Genomic DNA, 16,017 nt, shown 5'->3' on the forward strand with positions numbered 1-16,017 from the left:
CATTATTGTTATTACTAATATTATATTATCATCTTTAATAATAAAATTGCTATTATTATTATTATTATTATTATTATTATTATTATTATTATTATTATTAGTATTAAGTAGTAAGTATTATTAACATTTCATTGTCATTATTATTAAATTTTTCATTTGTTATTAAAAATTAATGTTATTATCATTATTATTATTGATATAATTATTATTATTATTAATATTTACATATTAACTAATAGACAAAAGTTATGAAAAGTACCAAGGGCATTTTCGACTTTTCACCTTTTTTTTAAAAATTTAACTAAATTTCATTTACCAACAAAGGCCCCCACACTTTTTTGAAAAATTCAAATCGACCCCCCAGTTTGGGGTAAAGTGTCAAATAACCATTTTCATAAAAAATCTTAAATAAACTCCACCCAAATATTCAACGGGTCATATCTTCTCGCTCGCAACGAGTTAAATTTTTCCGACACCATCGTTAAACTTGAAATAATTTTAGGAACACAATGTCACTAGCTATACGCAAAACGGACACTTTTTAAAAAACACTAAATATTTGGGGTACTTTTCATACACGTTGATTTTGCGTTAAATTTTAAAAGTCGATAATTCCATAGCGAAACGCGGAGATGCACATATATTGTTAATTTAAAATAACATTTAAATCTTCACGGTTATACCTTTTAGTTCGACTCGAGTTGAGCTTCAACGACATTTTCATTAGCCACAAAATAATTTTACTAAACGCAATAAAATACATTTAAAATCGAACCCCCGGCGCGAAGCGAGGGTTCAATAACTAGTTACTACTATTAGTAAAAGTGTTATTATAGATACTATAGTTATTATTATTATTATAATTATCATTATTGTTATCATTAGTAGAAAACTTATGATTTAGTTTTTGTTATAAGTGTTATTATTATTATCATTACTAATATCATTAATATAATTATTATTATTATCAGTATTGTTATCATCATAATCAAATACGATTTTTATTACTATTATAAACGTTATTTTACCAAATAAATATTATTTATACAAAACTATACTTGAAAGCAATATTACATATAAATATGTATTAATCATATTAACAATCTATATATAAAGATTTATATATAACAATTAGGTATTTTTAAAATAATAAGTTATATATATTAATAAAATCATATAAGTATTAATCTTTTTCAATATATACCCAAATTAAATATATATATATATATATATATATATATATATATATATATATATATATATAATATATGAAATTGTTCGAATTCAAGTATATGTATTAATATACATATGAATGATATAGGTTCTTGAATCCGAGGCCAACCCTGCATTGTTCAGTTTCGTCATATGTATTTTTACTATAAAATACAGTATGGTGAGTTTCATTACTCCCTTTTTAAATGCTTTTGCAATATATATATATTTTTGGGACTGAGAATACATGCGCTTTTATAAATGTTTTACGAAATAGACACAAGTAATCGAAACTACATTCTATGGTTGAATGATCGAAGCCGAATATGCCCCTTTTGCTTGGTAGCCTAAGAATTAGTAAACCGATCTACTAATTGACGCGAATCCTAAAGATAGATCTATTGGTCCTAACAAACCCCATCCGTTGTAGCGGATGCTTTAGTACTTCGATGTTGTTTTATCATGTCCGATGGATGTCCCGGAATGATAGGGGATATTCTTATATGAACCTTGTTAATGTCGGTTACCAGGTGTTCAATCCATATGAATGATTTTTGTCTCTATGCATGGGACGTATATTTATGAGAAATGGAAATGAAAATCTTGTGGTCTATTAAAATTATGAAATGATTATTTATGATAAACTAATGAACTCACCAACCTTTTGGTTGACACTTTAAAGCATGTTTATTCTCAGGTATGAAAGAAATCTTCCGCTGTGCATTTGCTCATTTTAGAGATATTACTTGGAGTCATTCATGACATATTTCAAAAGACGTTGCATTCGAGTCGTTGAGTTCATCAAGATTATTATTAAGTCAATTATAGTTGGATATATTATGAAATGGTATGCATGCCATCAACTTTAGATGAAATGAAAGTTTGTCTTTTAAAAACGAATGCAATGTTTGTAAAATGTATCGTATAGAGGTCAAGTACCTCGCGATGTAACCAAATGTAATGTATTCGTCCAGATGGATTAGGACGGGTCATGAAACCACCAAGCACAGAAGAAGGAGTCATGTTGATTAAATAACAAGCTGTTAAAACACATTCAGACCACATGTTTAATGGCAATCCCCCCTGAAACATAACAGCTCTTGCTACATTTAGCAAGTGTCTATGTTTCCTTTCCACAACACCATTTTGTTGTGGTGTATAAGAGCATGTGGTTTGATGTATTATACCTTTGCTGTTTGTGTAATTATTCATTTTTTGATTTACAAACTCTGTACCATTATCACTTCTGAATAATTTTACTTTTTTTTGTTGAATTGAGTTTTTATAAGTTAAACAAAATTGATCAAATTGTCACAAACATCTTCTTTACTTTTAATTAAGAAAAGCCAAACAGCTCTAGAATAATCATCCACCACAGTTAAAAAATATTTAAAATCTTCTCTTGACTGAATTTTAAAAGGACCCCATAAGTCTAAGTGAATTAATTCACCTAAACTTGCAGTTTTATGTTCACTGTCTGAAAAAGAATTTCTGCTTTGGTTTGCCTTAAAACAAATTTCACAAGGTTCACTGTTTATCTTATCTTTGATATTAAGTTTGTGTTTAAGAATAGTTAAAACATGATCAGATGGATGACCTAATCTGGAATGCCAGAGTTTACAAGAAGCAGAATGTGTGCTCACATTACACTGAATATTATTGTTGTTATTAAGATGCATTTTGTTATCAAAAACATATAACCTACCTTCTTCTTTACCAATCCCTTTTATTGTCTTGTCCTTCAAGTCCAGAACATAACATGTTGATTCATTAAAACTTACAATGAGTTTATTATCTTTTGAAAGTTTACACACAGACATAAGGCTCACACAATACTCTGGGATAATTAGTACATCAAACAAGGTGATAAACTTGTTTAAAACAAGATTACCAATCCCTTTGATTACTGCTTGAGTACCATTAGGATGTCCCACAGTTAGTTTTAAGCCAGATATGTCAACAACATCACTCAAACCATTACTAGTTGTAGTCATGTGTTGATTAGCTCCTGAGTCAATAATCCATCCATTTTGAATGGGTTTTGACTGAGACAGATTAGAGTTAAAGAACTTGTTAAAATTCAAATTGAACTTAACACTTGAATTAAAGAAAGTACCTTTCATATTGGACATAGCACTTATAGAAGTAGGAACAGAAGAATCATTGATGAGACTTAGAAGCTTAAGCATTTGCTCTTGTGAAAAAGAGATAGGAGAAGAAGAGTTAATATTGTTTTCATTAGAAGCAGCATTATTGTTGGAAGTGTTTCTGAAATTATTGTAATTATTCTGACTTCTGTTGTTGTTATTATTAAAATTCTTCCTGAAGTTTGGAGGATATCTAACAATTTCAAAGCACCTTTCAATAGTGTGGCCAATTTTATTGCACTTTTTACACTTTAAGTTTGGATTAAGGCCTCTGTTTGTGTTAAAACTTGACACATTATTAGAATTTGTTTTGTTTGGACCCTATGCCACAAATACAGAATTTTGTGATTTTGAATTTGAATCTTTTAAAGAACTAATTCTGTGTGACTCTTCTCTTGAAATTATAGCATATGCAACTTTTACATCAGGTAATTGATCTCTTAACAGAATATTACTTCTTATTGGCATATAAGCATCATTTAACCCCATTAAAAATTGCATAAGTTTCATCATTTTATTATTATTTTCAGCAGACACAGAAGTTGCACAAGTGCAGGCATCTGCGCCACATGTGCAAGGAGGTGAGGACATCATTGAATCATATTGTTTCCACAAACTATTAAGATTATGATAGTATTCTGATAGAGGACTATCATCCTGCTTTAAAGAATTTATTTTAAGATGTAGATTGAAAATAACAGATCCATCCTTTTTATCATCAGTTTCTTTTAAATCATTCCAAACATTCAAAGCAACACTATTAAAGATTTGACCTGAATAAATTTCTTCAGTCAATGTTCCCAGAATCCAAGATAATACAACTGTGTTACACCTTTTCCATTGAGCAGCAAACATTTCATCAGTTGTACTTTTGACACAACTTCCATTAATAAAACCAATTTTGTTTTTAGTACCCAATGCAAGAAGCATTGATCTACTCCAAATATTATAATTTTCTGTGCCTTTGAGTTTTATAGATATTATAGGTGTACCAGAAGTTGTATCACTTGGATGAAGATATAAAGGGTCTCCAAAATCAAGTTTATTGATTAAGGTTACGGATGTAGTAGCACCTCCACTATCCCCCATGATAACAAGAAGAACAAATAGCAAACAAGATCAGATAAGTCAAACATATATAGCAGATATGAACAGAAAATAGATAACAAACAACAGATATAGCAGATATAACAAACAAGATCAGATCAGATAAATAGATAAACAGATAACAAGCAATAGCACAAATAGCAGCCAAGAAGATAGATAATATCAAAAGAAAACAGATAATAAGAAATCGCACAAATATAGCAAATATGAATTAAAATTTACAACTTAAACTGTGCTTGATCAGGTTTTCACCAATTTCAAAGAATTGGGATCAAGAGTTGGGCACAGTGTTGTAAATCTTAACAAGAACAGAAATAATATGCAAATAATAATAATAAAAAAAAAAGAGTTAAGATGTAACCAATCAATCACGAATGATTGATGATGCAGCGGAAGACGGATGAGAAAACTCAGAATGATGAACACCAACTCTAACCCTAAGAGAAAATTAGGGTTTTCGATCACAATCGACAGATCCAGCAATCTATCACCCACACGTTCACAATCGAACCCAAACAGACAGCAAGCACCACCGATCTAACAGCAAGAACAGATGAAACCCTAAATTTCTTTCGAACACCAAATTGAAACAGATAACGAATCAACCACCACGATCGAGCCTTACAGCTCTGATACCATGTTAAAAAGTGCAATCAAATACCAATACTCCAAATTACAGAAGTTAATCATCAACTAAATCACCAAGAAACCAAATCTTTACAAGAATCTTTTACAGAAACCGGAAAACCAGAAATCTCAACCTCAACAATTAATACCACAATTACTTAAACCACTATATGAATCAGAAACTCTATCATCAAGATGATGTAGAGCCAAGAACACAGAAAACTCTAGGGTTAGAGAGAAAAAACGAATACAGAGAAAACTTGAGAGAGAATCACAAACGAATGAATGAATAAATTAAATAAAAATAAATTAATAAACTGTTTTTATATTCCTCTCTCAATAGCTTGGGTTGGATCCAAATAAGCCCACTTGAGAATATAAAAGCCCACTAATCAACTACAATCCAATAGCATCACTTAGCCCATGTCAAGATGTTTCTGTTCAGCCCTTCTACTTTTGCAATCTACATGATCAGTCTTTTGACTATCAACTAGCAGCAGCAACAACCTGAAATTGGCTAGAAAATCACAAATGAGTCTAAGCATAAAAACTATTTCTAAACTAAGCTTGTTTGTTGCTATAATTTCAACACTTACATATAAATATATAATCATCTCTAGCCTATCCAAAACATTAACGTGTAAAATAAATAAATACTAACCAATTGCCAAAGCCATTGATTCTGTTAGTATTTTGCATAAATTTATTAAAACCTAAATTAAAGATACAGACTCTAATAAGATGAATGAACGTATAAATTTAAAAGTATTAGATAAAAACAAATACAAAATCGATAATCAATAATATAAGAAGATAGTACAAAAAATACTAATTTAATCAATAATCATGAAGATGAAGATGAGTAGTTACGTATGAAAATGATACGAACTGATGAGTCGATAATTGTTAAACGTAGGATTAACATCAATATATGCAATTATACTAACTGAATTTGTAGAGTCCTCCATAACCTTTTTTCTTGATGAACGCTTCTTGTTGTATCGCCATGTTTCATAGATACCATATCAAGTTTTTTTTTTTTTTTTTTTTTTTTTAATTACAATTTTTTGTTTGTGTAGCGGAATGAAATTATTCAAAGTAGACCCAGTATTTGATTGTGCAGTGGGATTTAGTAAGGTATTTTTGTAACTTAGGTGTTGTTTGTTTTCCTGTCTGCAGACCTTATTATGTCTTATGTCTGCGCGCTCGCAGACGTTTTTTACTGCAAACAGTTTGTTTTTCTGAAGACATAAGATAAAATAATGTCTTATTATGTCTGCAATCTCGCAGACTTAGAAATGTGCTTCTAAGTGCTGCAGACAGAATTAAGTTATGTTGCAGACATAAAAACAAACAGTCTTCATTATTCAGCATACAGACCTTCAGACCACATCTTCTTAACAGACATGGTCCGCAGATCTTCAGACAAAAACATCTTAAAAAACAAACAGCACCTTAATAATACTAACTAGTTTATAACCCGCGACAAAAGATCATGAAACCTGTTTTGAAAGGCATTAGAAATGTATTGGAAAGAATAATTATTGGCATACAAAAAACTACGGTAAATATAATTTATTAGATAGTTATAAAAGCACATGTACAATAAACAATTAAGTAACACGAATTAGAATATAACTAGGTTAGGGCTCCGCGCGTTGCTGCGCTTTTGGTGAACATTCAGAATTACACATTTGTAGCATACATATAGATACATACTCCGTAGTAATTTAAGAGTGCAGAGTTATATGTTTGTGAGACCTTTTTTTAATGGGTCATTAAAGAGTGCCCTTTTTGGTCCTGGCATTATGTTTCTAGGATTTGTTGCCTGCATTACATTAGTAGCTTGAATACCTAAAGAGCGCTAACATGCTGAATGGTAAACAAAAACTCACAATTGGTAAATACCAAAAAAAAAATAAATAAATAAATAAATAAAAAAAAAAAAAAAAAAAAAAAAAAACTAATGTATTAAGTTACCAGTTGAAAATGTATGTACATTAGTCTGCCCAATTGCGCAGAAGGTTTGCATGTGATCCTTAACAACAACATCAGTTGTTGTTACTGCACAATAACAAACAACTTCACCATTACTAAAAATAACTAACTAAATGTTATTAAGATTGAAAAAACTTATATTTGAAGTTTAAACAAATGGATGATAAAGTTTAAACAGAGCAACACATCAAAGTTCTATATAAGAGTTTAATGCGTGTATACATTTGAAGGGATGCACTGTACTTGATATTAAATCTCACAATTACAAACCATTACAAACCATATACACAAAATTTTATCTCATCCAGAAGAAACAATTTTAGGCCCAAATGTGGACCCATATTGGATGCAATAACAGATGTAGAATGCACTTATGATGTTGGGTCAGGGTCATATTTCTAAATTGGGTTGCAAGTAAGTGCTAAGACTAAAAGTACATGAATAACATATTTACATACACTTTTCTTTGTATCTATACAGTTTCTTTGTAAGAGTAGCTTCAAACTGTACCTGAATAAGTTACTCTGTTATGCAATTAGTCCGAGGCCCATCGGTTTTTGCTTGCATTTCTTCATGAAGTTCTCTGAACGCTTGCAATCCCTGCGATCACCTAAATGAAAGCGCATAAAAAGTCACTTTTTTCTACAATAACGGTAATTTGTAGAACCCAAAAAAAATTCGATTATTAATTACATGTATGAAGAGTTACATTATTTTCCGAAGCTCGAAAATCCATAATACAAAGCATATCGTAAAGCAGGCAGAAGAAACATATGTAAAACTCGTGATGTTCTCATTTGCCAATCGAAACCCAATGTTCTTGTTATCATTATAGCATAACCCACTGCAAGAAACTGCAAAAATATTGATTTTTTTTTATCATCATGTACATATATAAATTGTTTTCGTAAGAATTCAAAGAAGAAAAAAACTAACAGGATCTTATCACAATAATTATAATATTGCTTCTTGATCTTCTTCTCAAATCTTCGAACCTTTCTATCAACTAAACGCTTAGAAGTTGTCTACACATATATCAACACATGGTGATTCAGTTAACAATTAATAAAGATCTCCATTTCTTACAAAAAAATAAAAAATAAATTGTGAATCTCAAAACTTTCAAATCTTTAAACATCTATCTCGGCACATGCACATAGCTATATGTTTGACTCTGCCTATCACAGATACTAAATAACCTATCGTATAATGATTCGATGATCATCAAAAAATTCTGTTATATGATTGGACTTTTACCAAAAAATAACCTAAAAATTACAAATTACTAAAATGATTTACTTACCAATGCAATCACGAATAGTCGGATATATTCATCACATAACATTGGATCTGGAATCAACTCATCAGAATACTCTAATTAAGAATGAAAGTGAACCTGAAATGAAATATGCTACAAAAACAGAGAATATAAGTGGCCAAGTAAAACTTCATAAAACCCATGAACGCAATATCAAAAGTATAATCGAAAGAAGGTAAATCAATCTTTGAACCTTAAAAAAGAATGATTACTTGAAAAGTAACCATACATCAGTTGAAAGGGTTTTTTGAGATCAACATATGACCAATATATCCCTATCCACTTTAAAAAAAATAGCTCCCTATCCACTTAAAAAATGAACACCTGCATATTATTTTACTATACGATTTATACCATCTCGTGATGCCTCCTACATTTCGTCAATTATTACTCAATTACAATAGCAATAGTAACAAAAATTTTTAGAAAACTATTTGTTTTTTCCTTTAATTCCAATTTCCCATTAGGCAAACTAATAATTCAAAATCTTAAAATCTATAGGTATAATATTCAAGATCTTGAAGGGAAAGTAAAATTAAGTTATTTCAACTGAAGTATATTATCATGATATCATGACACAAGCACGTACACCAATACGAAAATTTTAGGTGAAAAACAGCAGAAACTTCATAGAAAGAAGCACTCAAACTATAAAAATTCCAAATACCTGTTTATTAAAAAACAAAAAAAGAAATTTTTTTTTAAAGAAAGTATCAGGCTAGTATCTGTAAAAAAAAAAATGGTACAAAAGGGATAAAACCTCCATGGCTGCAAAAAAAAATAAGCACACCGACATCGAAAGTATCAGACCACCCCTAAAAGTATCCACGCCAAAATACTGTAAATATCAACCTTTGATCGATTAACTCAAACCTACGAAAATCATTCAATTTAGGAAAGAAAAAAAAAAAGAGATTAACTTACACGAATCCCACGTAACAACTCATATCATATGACATCATCATCATTGAATTGTAACAATCAAGTAGAACAACATATGCCTTCAAGTATAGGTGTTGATATTCTGCAAAAACTGATGATAAGTCAATGACTCATGACTGCCATGAGTGCAAAGGATGCGAAAACTGGTCAGCATCGCAAGGAAAGTCTTTTTTGATCATTTGTAGCAGGAATATATCCTTCGAATTAAACCCACTGATATCACGTCCAAACAAAAGTTTTGTACAAAAACATCAAAACACATTCCAATTAAACATTTTAAGAGGTCAAATCTGTAGAATAATAAGAAAACGGTTCATAAATTATGTACAACTTTATACCTAATATTTTAAAATCTTGAATTAACAGATTCTTTAAGAATTAAGACTAAGTAGTCCATTATTCCACAAAATCACTAATATTTTGCACTAAAAACTCACAAAAAAAGAAACCCCCGTAAGCAGGAAACCAAGATAAACATTAAATTCTTTCTAAACCTTGAATTAACACATTTGTAGCATGAAAATCTTTTGCATAAACCACTGATATCAGATCCAAACATAGAAACGTTCAAAATTCCATTAGTCCCACAAAATCAGTAATATTTTGTATATACATATAAAAAAAAAAAAAAAAAAAACCCTCAAAACCAAGAAACCAAAATAATCAAGAAAATTCATAACCTTGTGATAAAGCTGAGCATGGCCAGTATCTTCCATGGTATTAAACCACTGGCAATTGACTGTTCAGAAATTTCCGACCAGCAGCAGCAGTCGATGGAGCCGACGAATCACCTAAAACCTAATTGATTCCGGATACCTATGGAAAACGCAATTGATTCCGACTATTGAGGGTTGAAATCGGATATGTGGCGGTGGAGGTGGTCGTGGTCGATGTTGGTGGTAGCAGAGGTGATGGCGGCGATGGCGGTAGAGGCGGTGGTTGCGCTGGACCACGCTGGTGGAAGCGATGGGTTTGATGGCGATGGTGCTTTAGGTTTTTAATTTGGGCAATTTGGTGAAGAAACTCCTTAAGACTCTGGAGATGGAAAAAAACAAAAAAAAAATAGAGGTCACTGGTATACTGTAGATGGTTACTGGTATACTGTAGAAGATGTAGGCAATAGAAGTGCAGTGTTTTTACGTGAATTAGTATGTTGATAAATGGTTTAATAAATCAGTAACTATAAATTTTCCCAACATAAACCTCGGGTAATTCCAACTTCATCAATTCTTCTTCTTCTTTCGTTACGGTTCCAATGTTTAGCGGTCTGAACCCGATAGCACACAATGCAAGCTTCCAGCCTATCTTCAATTGCCTTTTAGGAATATTCAACCAGTAAGTTTAAAAGCAGTTAAGAAAAGTATTTTTAAGCAAACAAAAGTGCCAACAGAAATAAACTAAAATGAGTTCTGAATCGTATAAAACAGAAATAATCTCGTACTTTTGCTTTATCCAGGGGAACAAGCTACTGATTTCTGTTAAAGAATATCGTGCATTGAGCTAACACGATCTCAGCAGCCCCTTTACAGTGTGAATGAACTTCAAAATCAATCTGAAAAATCAAACTAATTTTCATAAATAACCCTTCTACAAAATTAATTTGTTGAAACCTAGGCTAATGTGGTTACAAAATCCTGTGGAGGCTCTACAATTACCAGTTTCACTGCAACATCTCCTTTTTTTGCTGAGTTGAAGGGGAAAGCAGGAATAAGTAAAGACTCTGACTGCACCGTCTCAAAATTCATTCGTGGCTGAAATGTATACAATAATAACAAATTAACATCATATAATATATTATATATAATCGTAATCATAATATATAGCCTTAAAAAAACCATAATATATATGAAAATATGAATTAAAAGATATGCAAAAACATATGGGGAATGAGTAACTTAAATGCATTTCCATTGTAGAATGGCCTCCTCAATCTCTAGAAACCTCAACATATTTCTTTCCCAACCTATTAAACACCAACAACACGCCATGACACGTTTTTGTAACTTAATAATACTAATAGAGGATAGAGATAAATGTTAGGTAATCATGATGGTCAAGGGTTTAGATTGAAAACATAATTTGCGTCAAAGTGTTGGTTTTTTTTACCATGTAAGTTATTTGAATGAATGTTTGGGTAAAACTGGCTCTTTTATTGTTGGGTCAAGAAAAAGAAGGTTTATGTAAAAATAAAAAAAAAACGTGAAAAAAATTTAAAACTTTAAAGTGAAAAAAGTGTAAAACTTTAAAGTCGGAAGTAAAAAAAATTATAGGTTGAAATTATAAAATTAAAAAGTGAAAAAGAATAATAAAAGAAGATAAAACGAAACTCGAACTCATGCCTGACTCTACGTGTATTAAACTCCAAGACCAACTGCTATAGCTAGGGATGTCAATGGATCGAGTGAGCCTATATCTATATCTATTTAATTTTAAAAATTCATATCCATTTAAAATTAATTCATCCACTCATATTCATATCTGTTGGATGAAGGGGTAACAAATATCCGATGAATGTTAAGTTTTTCTAACAATATTCCTAATATGAAAAGAAACCATCAAATTTTTAACAAAGATATGTAATATATGAAAGCTATACGAATTTAATATTATTCACATAGTTATATTTTCACGATCTATTTTTGCAATATAAACATATAAAATGATATGTAAATGTAAACGCATATATATATATATATATATATATATATATATATATATATATATATATATATATATATATATATATATATATATATATATATATATATATATTTTTGTAAGTAACTAGGGGGGGGGGGTTTGAATAGTTACTTAATACGTTTTTAACACTTTTTCGATTGATCACCAAATTCGATTCAACTTTGATCAACCTACTCAACTCAAACTTGATGTGTGTAGTGTATATGTTCAAAATGTTAAATGAAGTAATGTAAAGAACATAGACACAAGGATTTATAGTGGTTCGGGTGGATGTTAACTAATCCACCTTAATCCACTTCCCGATTACACTAATCGGGATTTGTTGCTTCACTAAGCACTTTTCTCCAAACCCGGTGGAGATCCGATTTACAAGTCTTCAACTTCTTTGGTAGACAACAAACCTAATCTTTCTATCTCTTTGAAAGATCAACTCCAACCTAAATCAACTTGTCTTCACCTAGGACAAGTATTAATCTCCAAATAAGATTAATCAACTTCCTAAGTCCCTTTAAGGACATAGATCACTAAGCTAGCCTATGCTTCTACTAATTGAAGTTACAAGACTTGTACACTTTGCAATGATGATCCTAACACAATACTAGGACATACATTACATTAAGTAAACTTACAAGATAAATGATTTTGATTAGTAAGTTTACAACAACCCAAATCTATATCTATAAGATCATAGAATCTTCTCTTGCTTGATCACATTTGAGTAGTAATTGATGCACTTGTGATCACTGGAAATAAGCCTTTGAAATATGCAAGCGGGTCACCTTCAAATGCTCTTAAATGTTTGCCTTTTATAGTGAGATTCAAAAAGTAGCCGTTGACAAACGGTTGTCATCACGGTGGACCGTGGTGCGACCATGCGTGCTCCAGTCCAAATTTGGTATCCGTTGTATAGCCGTTTGACTCAAATTTGAACACTACATTTTGGCACCTTTACTCCTTCTAGCACCTGCAAAAGAAACCAAACATCCTATACAAGTACTATATGCATTAAGTGTGTGAGATTTGGTCTTAATGCATGAAAGTGACTAATCATTTCAAAAGTGGTAAACCCAACATTCTTGGAGAAGTGTCTTGATTGATATTTTGAGAAATCTCAGTTTGGTCAAGACTTAGTTAGTCACTTTAATGCCCTTGGTTCAATTCTAAAGACTAGTCACTATGTCATTAACTTTCTAGTTTCAATTAATCACAAGTCATGTCCTCTTTGAGTTTAATTAGAGATTAATTGAATGATGTCTCTATAAGATAATCATGAAGTATGTAGAGATATTAAGGTTAAGTTATTCTTGAATAAGCAATCACACTTAGTTACTTAGACTAGACCAAATAGACAATTGACTCTAATTTCATTGTGAACCATTTTACACTTTCTATTGGAGTAGGTTAGTTACTTGAATCCTAACTAATGAGCACATAGCAAACATATTAATCAAGTTGATAAGTTTATGAGTATTAAGCATATTGACAAGTAGTAAGTAATACTCACATAGTAAGAGATAGTTATTCTAGGATCAATCATATAGATACTTGCACAACTTATAATTCAAGCACTTAATAAGTTTAATTTGCAATATAACATATTGCTTGATTAATGTGTAAGCACACATTAATGTCCAACACATGCACAAGGGAAGAGCAATCTCTAGTTGGGACTTGGTGATCATCCTAAATGTATCTAAGTGTGTTTTAGGATTACAAGTCATTATTAGTTAACCTTGAGAGCATTGTTCCTCATTTAACCTTAATTAATCACTAAGTCATTTCTAATAGCAATCATTTTTCTAGTGACCTTGGCTTAAGTGTGTTGATACTTGATGATCATACTAAGGATATCAAGATAAGAATTAAGATCACAAGTTGTTGATTAACACTTATGTGTTATGCCTAATCTTGGTTAATTTGTCATTAAGATGTCATTAGGCGTAATTAATCACAATTAGTGTTTTTATGACCAAAAATCGGTTGAGTAGTTCCCGACATCTATTCTAAGCATGTTGAGAAAGGTTTCATGAATTATAGATGTCGGGAACTAGTCAAACTTTATTTGGTCGAAAATGGTAACAGAGAAAACTGCGGTCGCACTGCAGGTGACCGTGGTGGCGACCGTGCAACTTGTTTTCACAAAACTGTGTTGCAATTCAGTTTGGTGTTTCACGGTTGACTATGCGGTCGACCGTACCTCAACCGTGTGTTTAGCTGAACTTTTGATTTCATTCTTTAACCTATGTTTGACTTGGTCGTTTGCAAGATAAAGTATGGATTAGTGACCTTGCGTGTTTTATGTTAAGATGTCAGTTATCACTTATGCATATGCGTGTGTCATCATCAAAACATATTCTTTGGTTAATCATACTTAAGTTTATCGTTTAGTGCATTATCCCACATTCAACCAACATTCTCCCCCTTTTTGATGATGACAAACATACAAGTGCTGAGGGACATTTCGCTATAAATACGCAAGTGTTAACAATCACTTGTATCTATATTTCTCCCTCTTTTGTCGAAGCAAAAAGGTTAGCTCCCCCTAGAACTAAGCTCGCCCTTAGAGCAAAATCCCCCTTAAATTGTGCACGTTGGAAAAACATATATTAAAACATAACAAGCACACATTTTATTCAAAGAAAGCATGAAACATAGTAACGCATATATGAAAATATGCATGGAAGACACATAAATTGGATGTATAGGTAGGAATTCTTCAAATTACCTTGGCCTATTTCTTGAGGTGAATGTAGTGATGAGTGTCTCTTATAATTCCTTCTAGCTTGTTTAGATGCCGTTCGATTTTTAGAACATTTTCATGAATGACATTGCTTTGTCCTGTGGTCGAAAGGAGGTTAAAGTTTGGAGGGTTATCAAGAGAAGGTTCAACAAATGGTCTGGTTGAAGCTCTGCAAATCGAGTATGACGAAACTTGAGCAGCGTAGTGATAGGAAGTCGTCAATTTGAGATGAGCAAAGAGTTTAGTTAAGTGAAGGCCATAAGGTAGTTTCAAGAAGGGTTCTTGAGTATCTTGTTGCATTCTAGATGCCATCAGAAATGCAATGTTTACCTTAAGTGAGTGTACGAGACACCACAAAAGAGTAACCTCATTTGCATTCATTCTCCAAAGTAATTCACCCTTTCCATATATGTTTATAGAGATGATCTGTTGCCATAGATCATATGTTGAAGCAAGGTGATTCACTAAGAAACCCTCTTTGTTGACGGACTCAAATTTGAGTGGTCCTTCACTCGGTGTTTCAAGAACACATTCTCTTTCTAACCATTCCGGAAACTCATCAAATGAGTTTGGGTTAAGAAAGAATTCGATCCCGTTACTTAGAATATCCATGATGTTTCCAAATTCTTCAAGTATCAAGGAATAGCTTTTGCCATAGAGAGTGAATGATATCTTCATATCATCATGAAATTGGAAGTTTGCATAGAATTCATTCACATGAAGAGGATATAGAGGTCCTCGAAGATTGAGAAAGACATTCCAATTCACACTAGAGAAGTTGGCCAACGAATAGGTTGAGAGTTGATGGGTCGACACTTCTCTTCCTTCAGCAATTTATCTCATGATTTGATTGTGGGTTTTTAGGGATTGTGATGGTGGGTATGAGTTTTAGTTGAATGTACTAGTTCTTATAGAGACTTACTAGGAATCACTTTTACTTTTTCACAAGAGAGGTAGGTTAAATGAGTAAAGTCTTTTGGTTGACAAGTCAATTTTCACTTGAGAAAAGTTATTGAGCCTAATAGGACAAAATGATTCGTCAGTTTATGCAGGGTTTATTCTGCAGTTGAGCTGCGGTCGTCCGTGATGTAAACCGTGGATTAATCGTTAAAAAAAAAAAACTTAAACTCGTTGGTACAGGACATACATGGTTAGGTTCACAGTCGACATGTTTGGACTAAAAACATGTAATAAGCACACACAAATACTTTATTAAACATGCATAT

General features: G+C 31.6%; 1 protein-coding gene and 1 long non-coding RNA gene across 9 annotated transcripts; both read right to left on the reverse strand.

The window, feature by feature from the left end:
• Positions 1-2,501: 2,501 nt before the first annotated feature.
• LOC139901304 (uncharacterized) lies at positions 2,502-4,448 on the reverse strand. Its single transcript, XM_071884032.1, has 2 exons — positions 3,783-4,448; positions 2,502-3,680 (listed from the first exon to the last, which is right to left on the reverse strand). Exons 1-2 carry the CDS (start codon positions 4,446-4,448, stop codon positions 2,502-2,504), a joined length of 1,845 nt encoding a protein of 614 aa, XP_071740133.1.
• A 784-nt stretch (positions 4,449-5,232) lies between these two features.
• Positions 5,233-10,435, reverse strand: LOC139897664 (uncharacterized). Of its 8 annotated transcripts, none has more exons than XR_011776717.1 (8): positions 10,032-10,435; positions 9,334-9,564; positions 8,395-9,247; positions 8,028-8,116; positions 7,801-7,945; positions 7,602-7,701; positions 7,074-7,157; positions 6,711-6,965 (listed from the first exon to the last, which is right to left on the reverse strand). It is a non-coding gene; the product is annotated as an uncharacterized lncRNA (long non-coding RNA). The 8 variants fall into 8 exon arrangements; XR_011776716.1 differs by having other exon boundaries at positions 9,334-9,433; positions 10,032-10,434; XR_011776719.1 differs by having other exon boundaries at positions 6,714-6,965; positions 8,395-8,502; positions 9,170-9,247; positions 9,334-10,429.
• Between the last annotated feature and the right edge of the window lie 5,582 nt (positions 10,436-16,017).

The sequence above is a fragment of the Rutidosis leptorrhynchoides genome, chromosome 3, assembly GCF_046630445.1.
Source record: "Rutidosis leptorrhynchoides isolate AG116_Rl617_1_P2 chromosome 3, CSIRO_AGI_Rlap_v1, whole genome shotgun sequence".
In the NCBI taxonomy this organism is placed as follows: domain Eukaryota; kingdom Viridiplantae; phylum Streptophyta; class Magnoliopsida; order Asterales; family Asteraceae; genus Rutidosis; species Rutidosis leptorrhynchoides.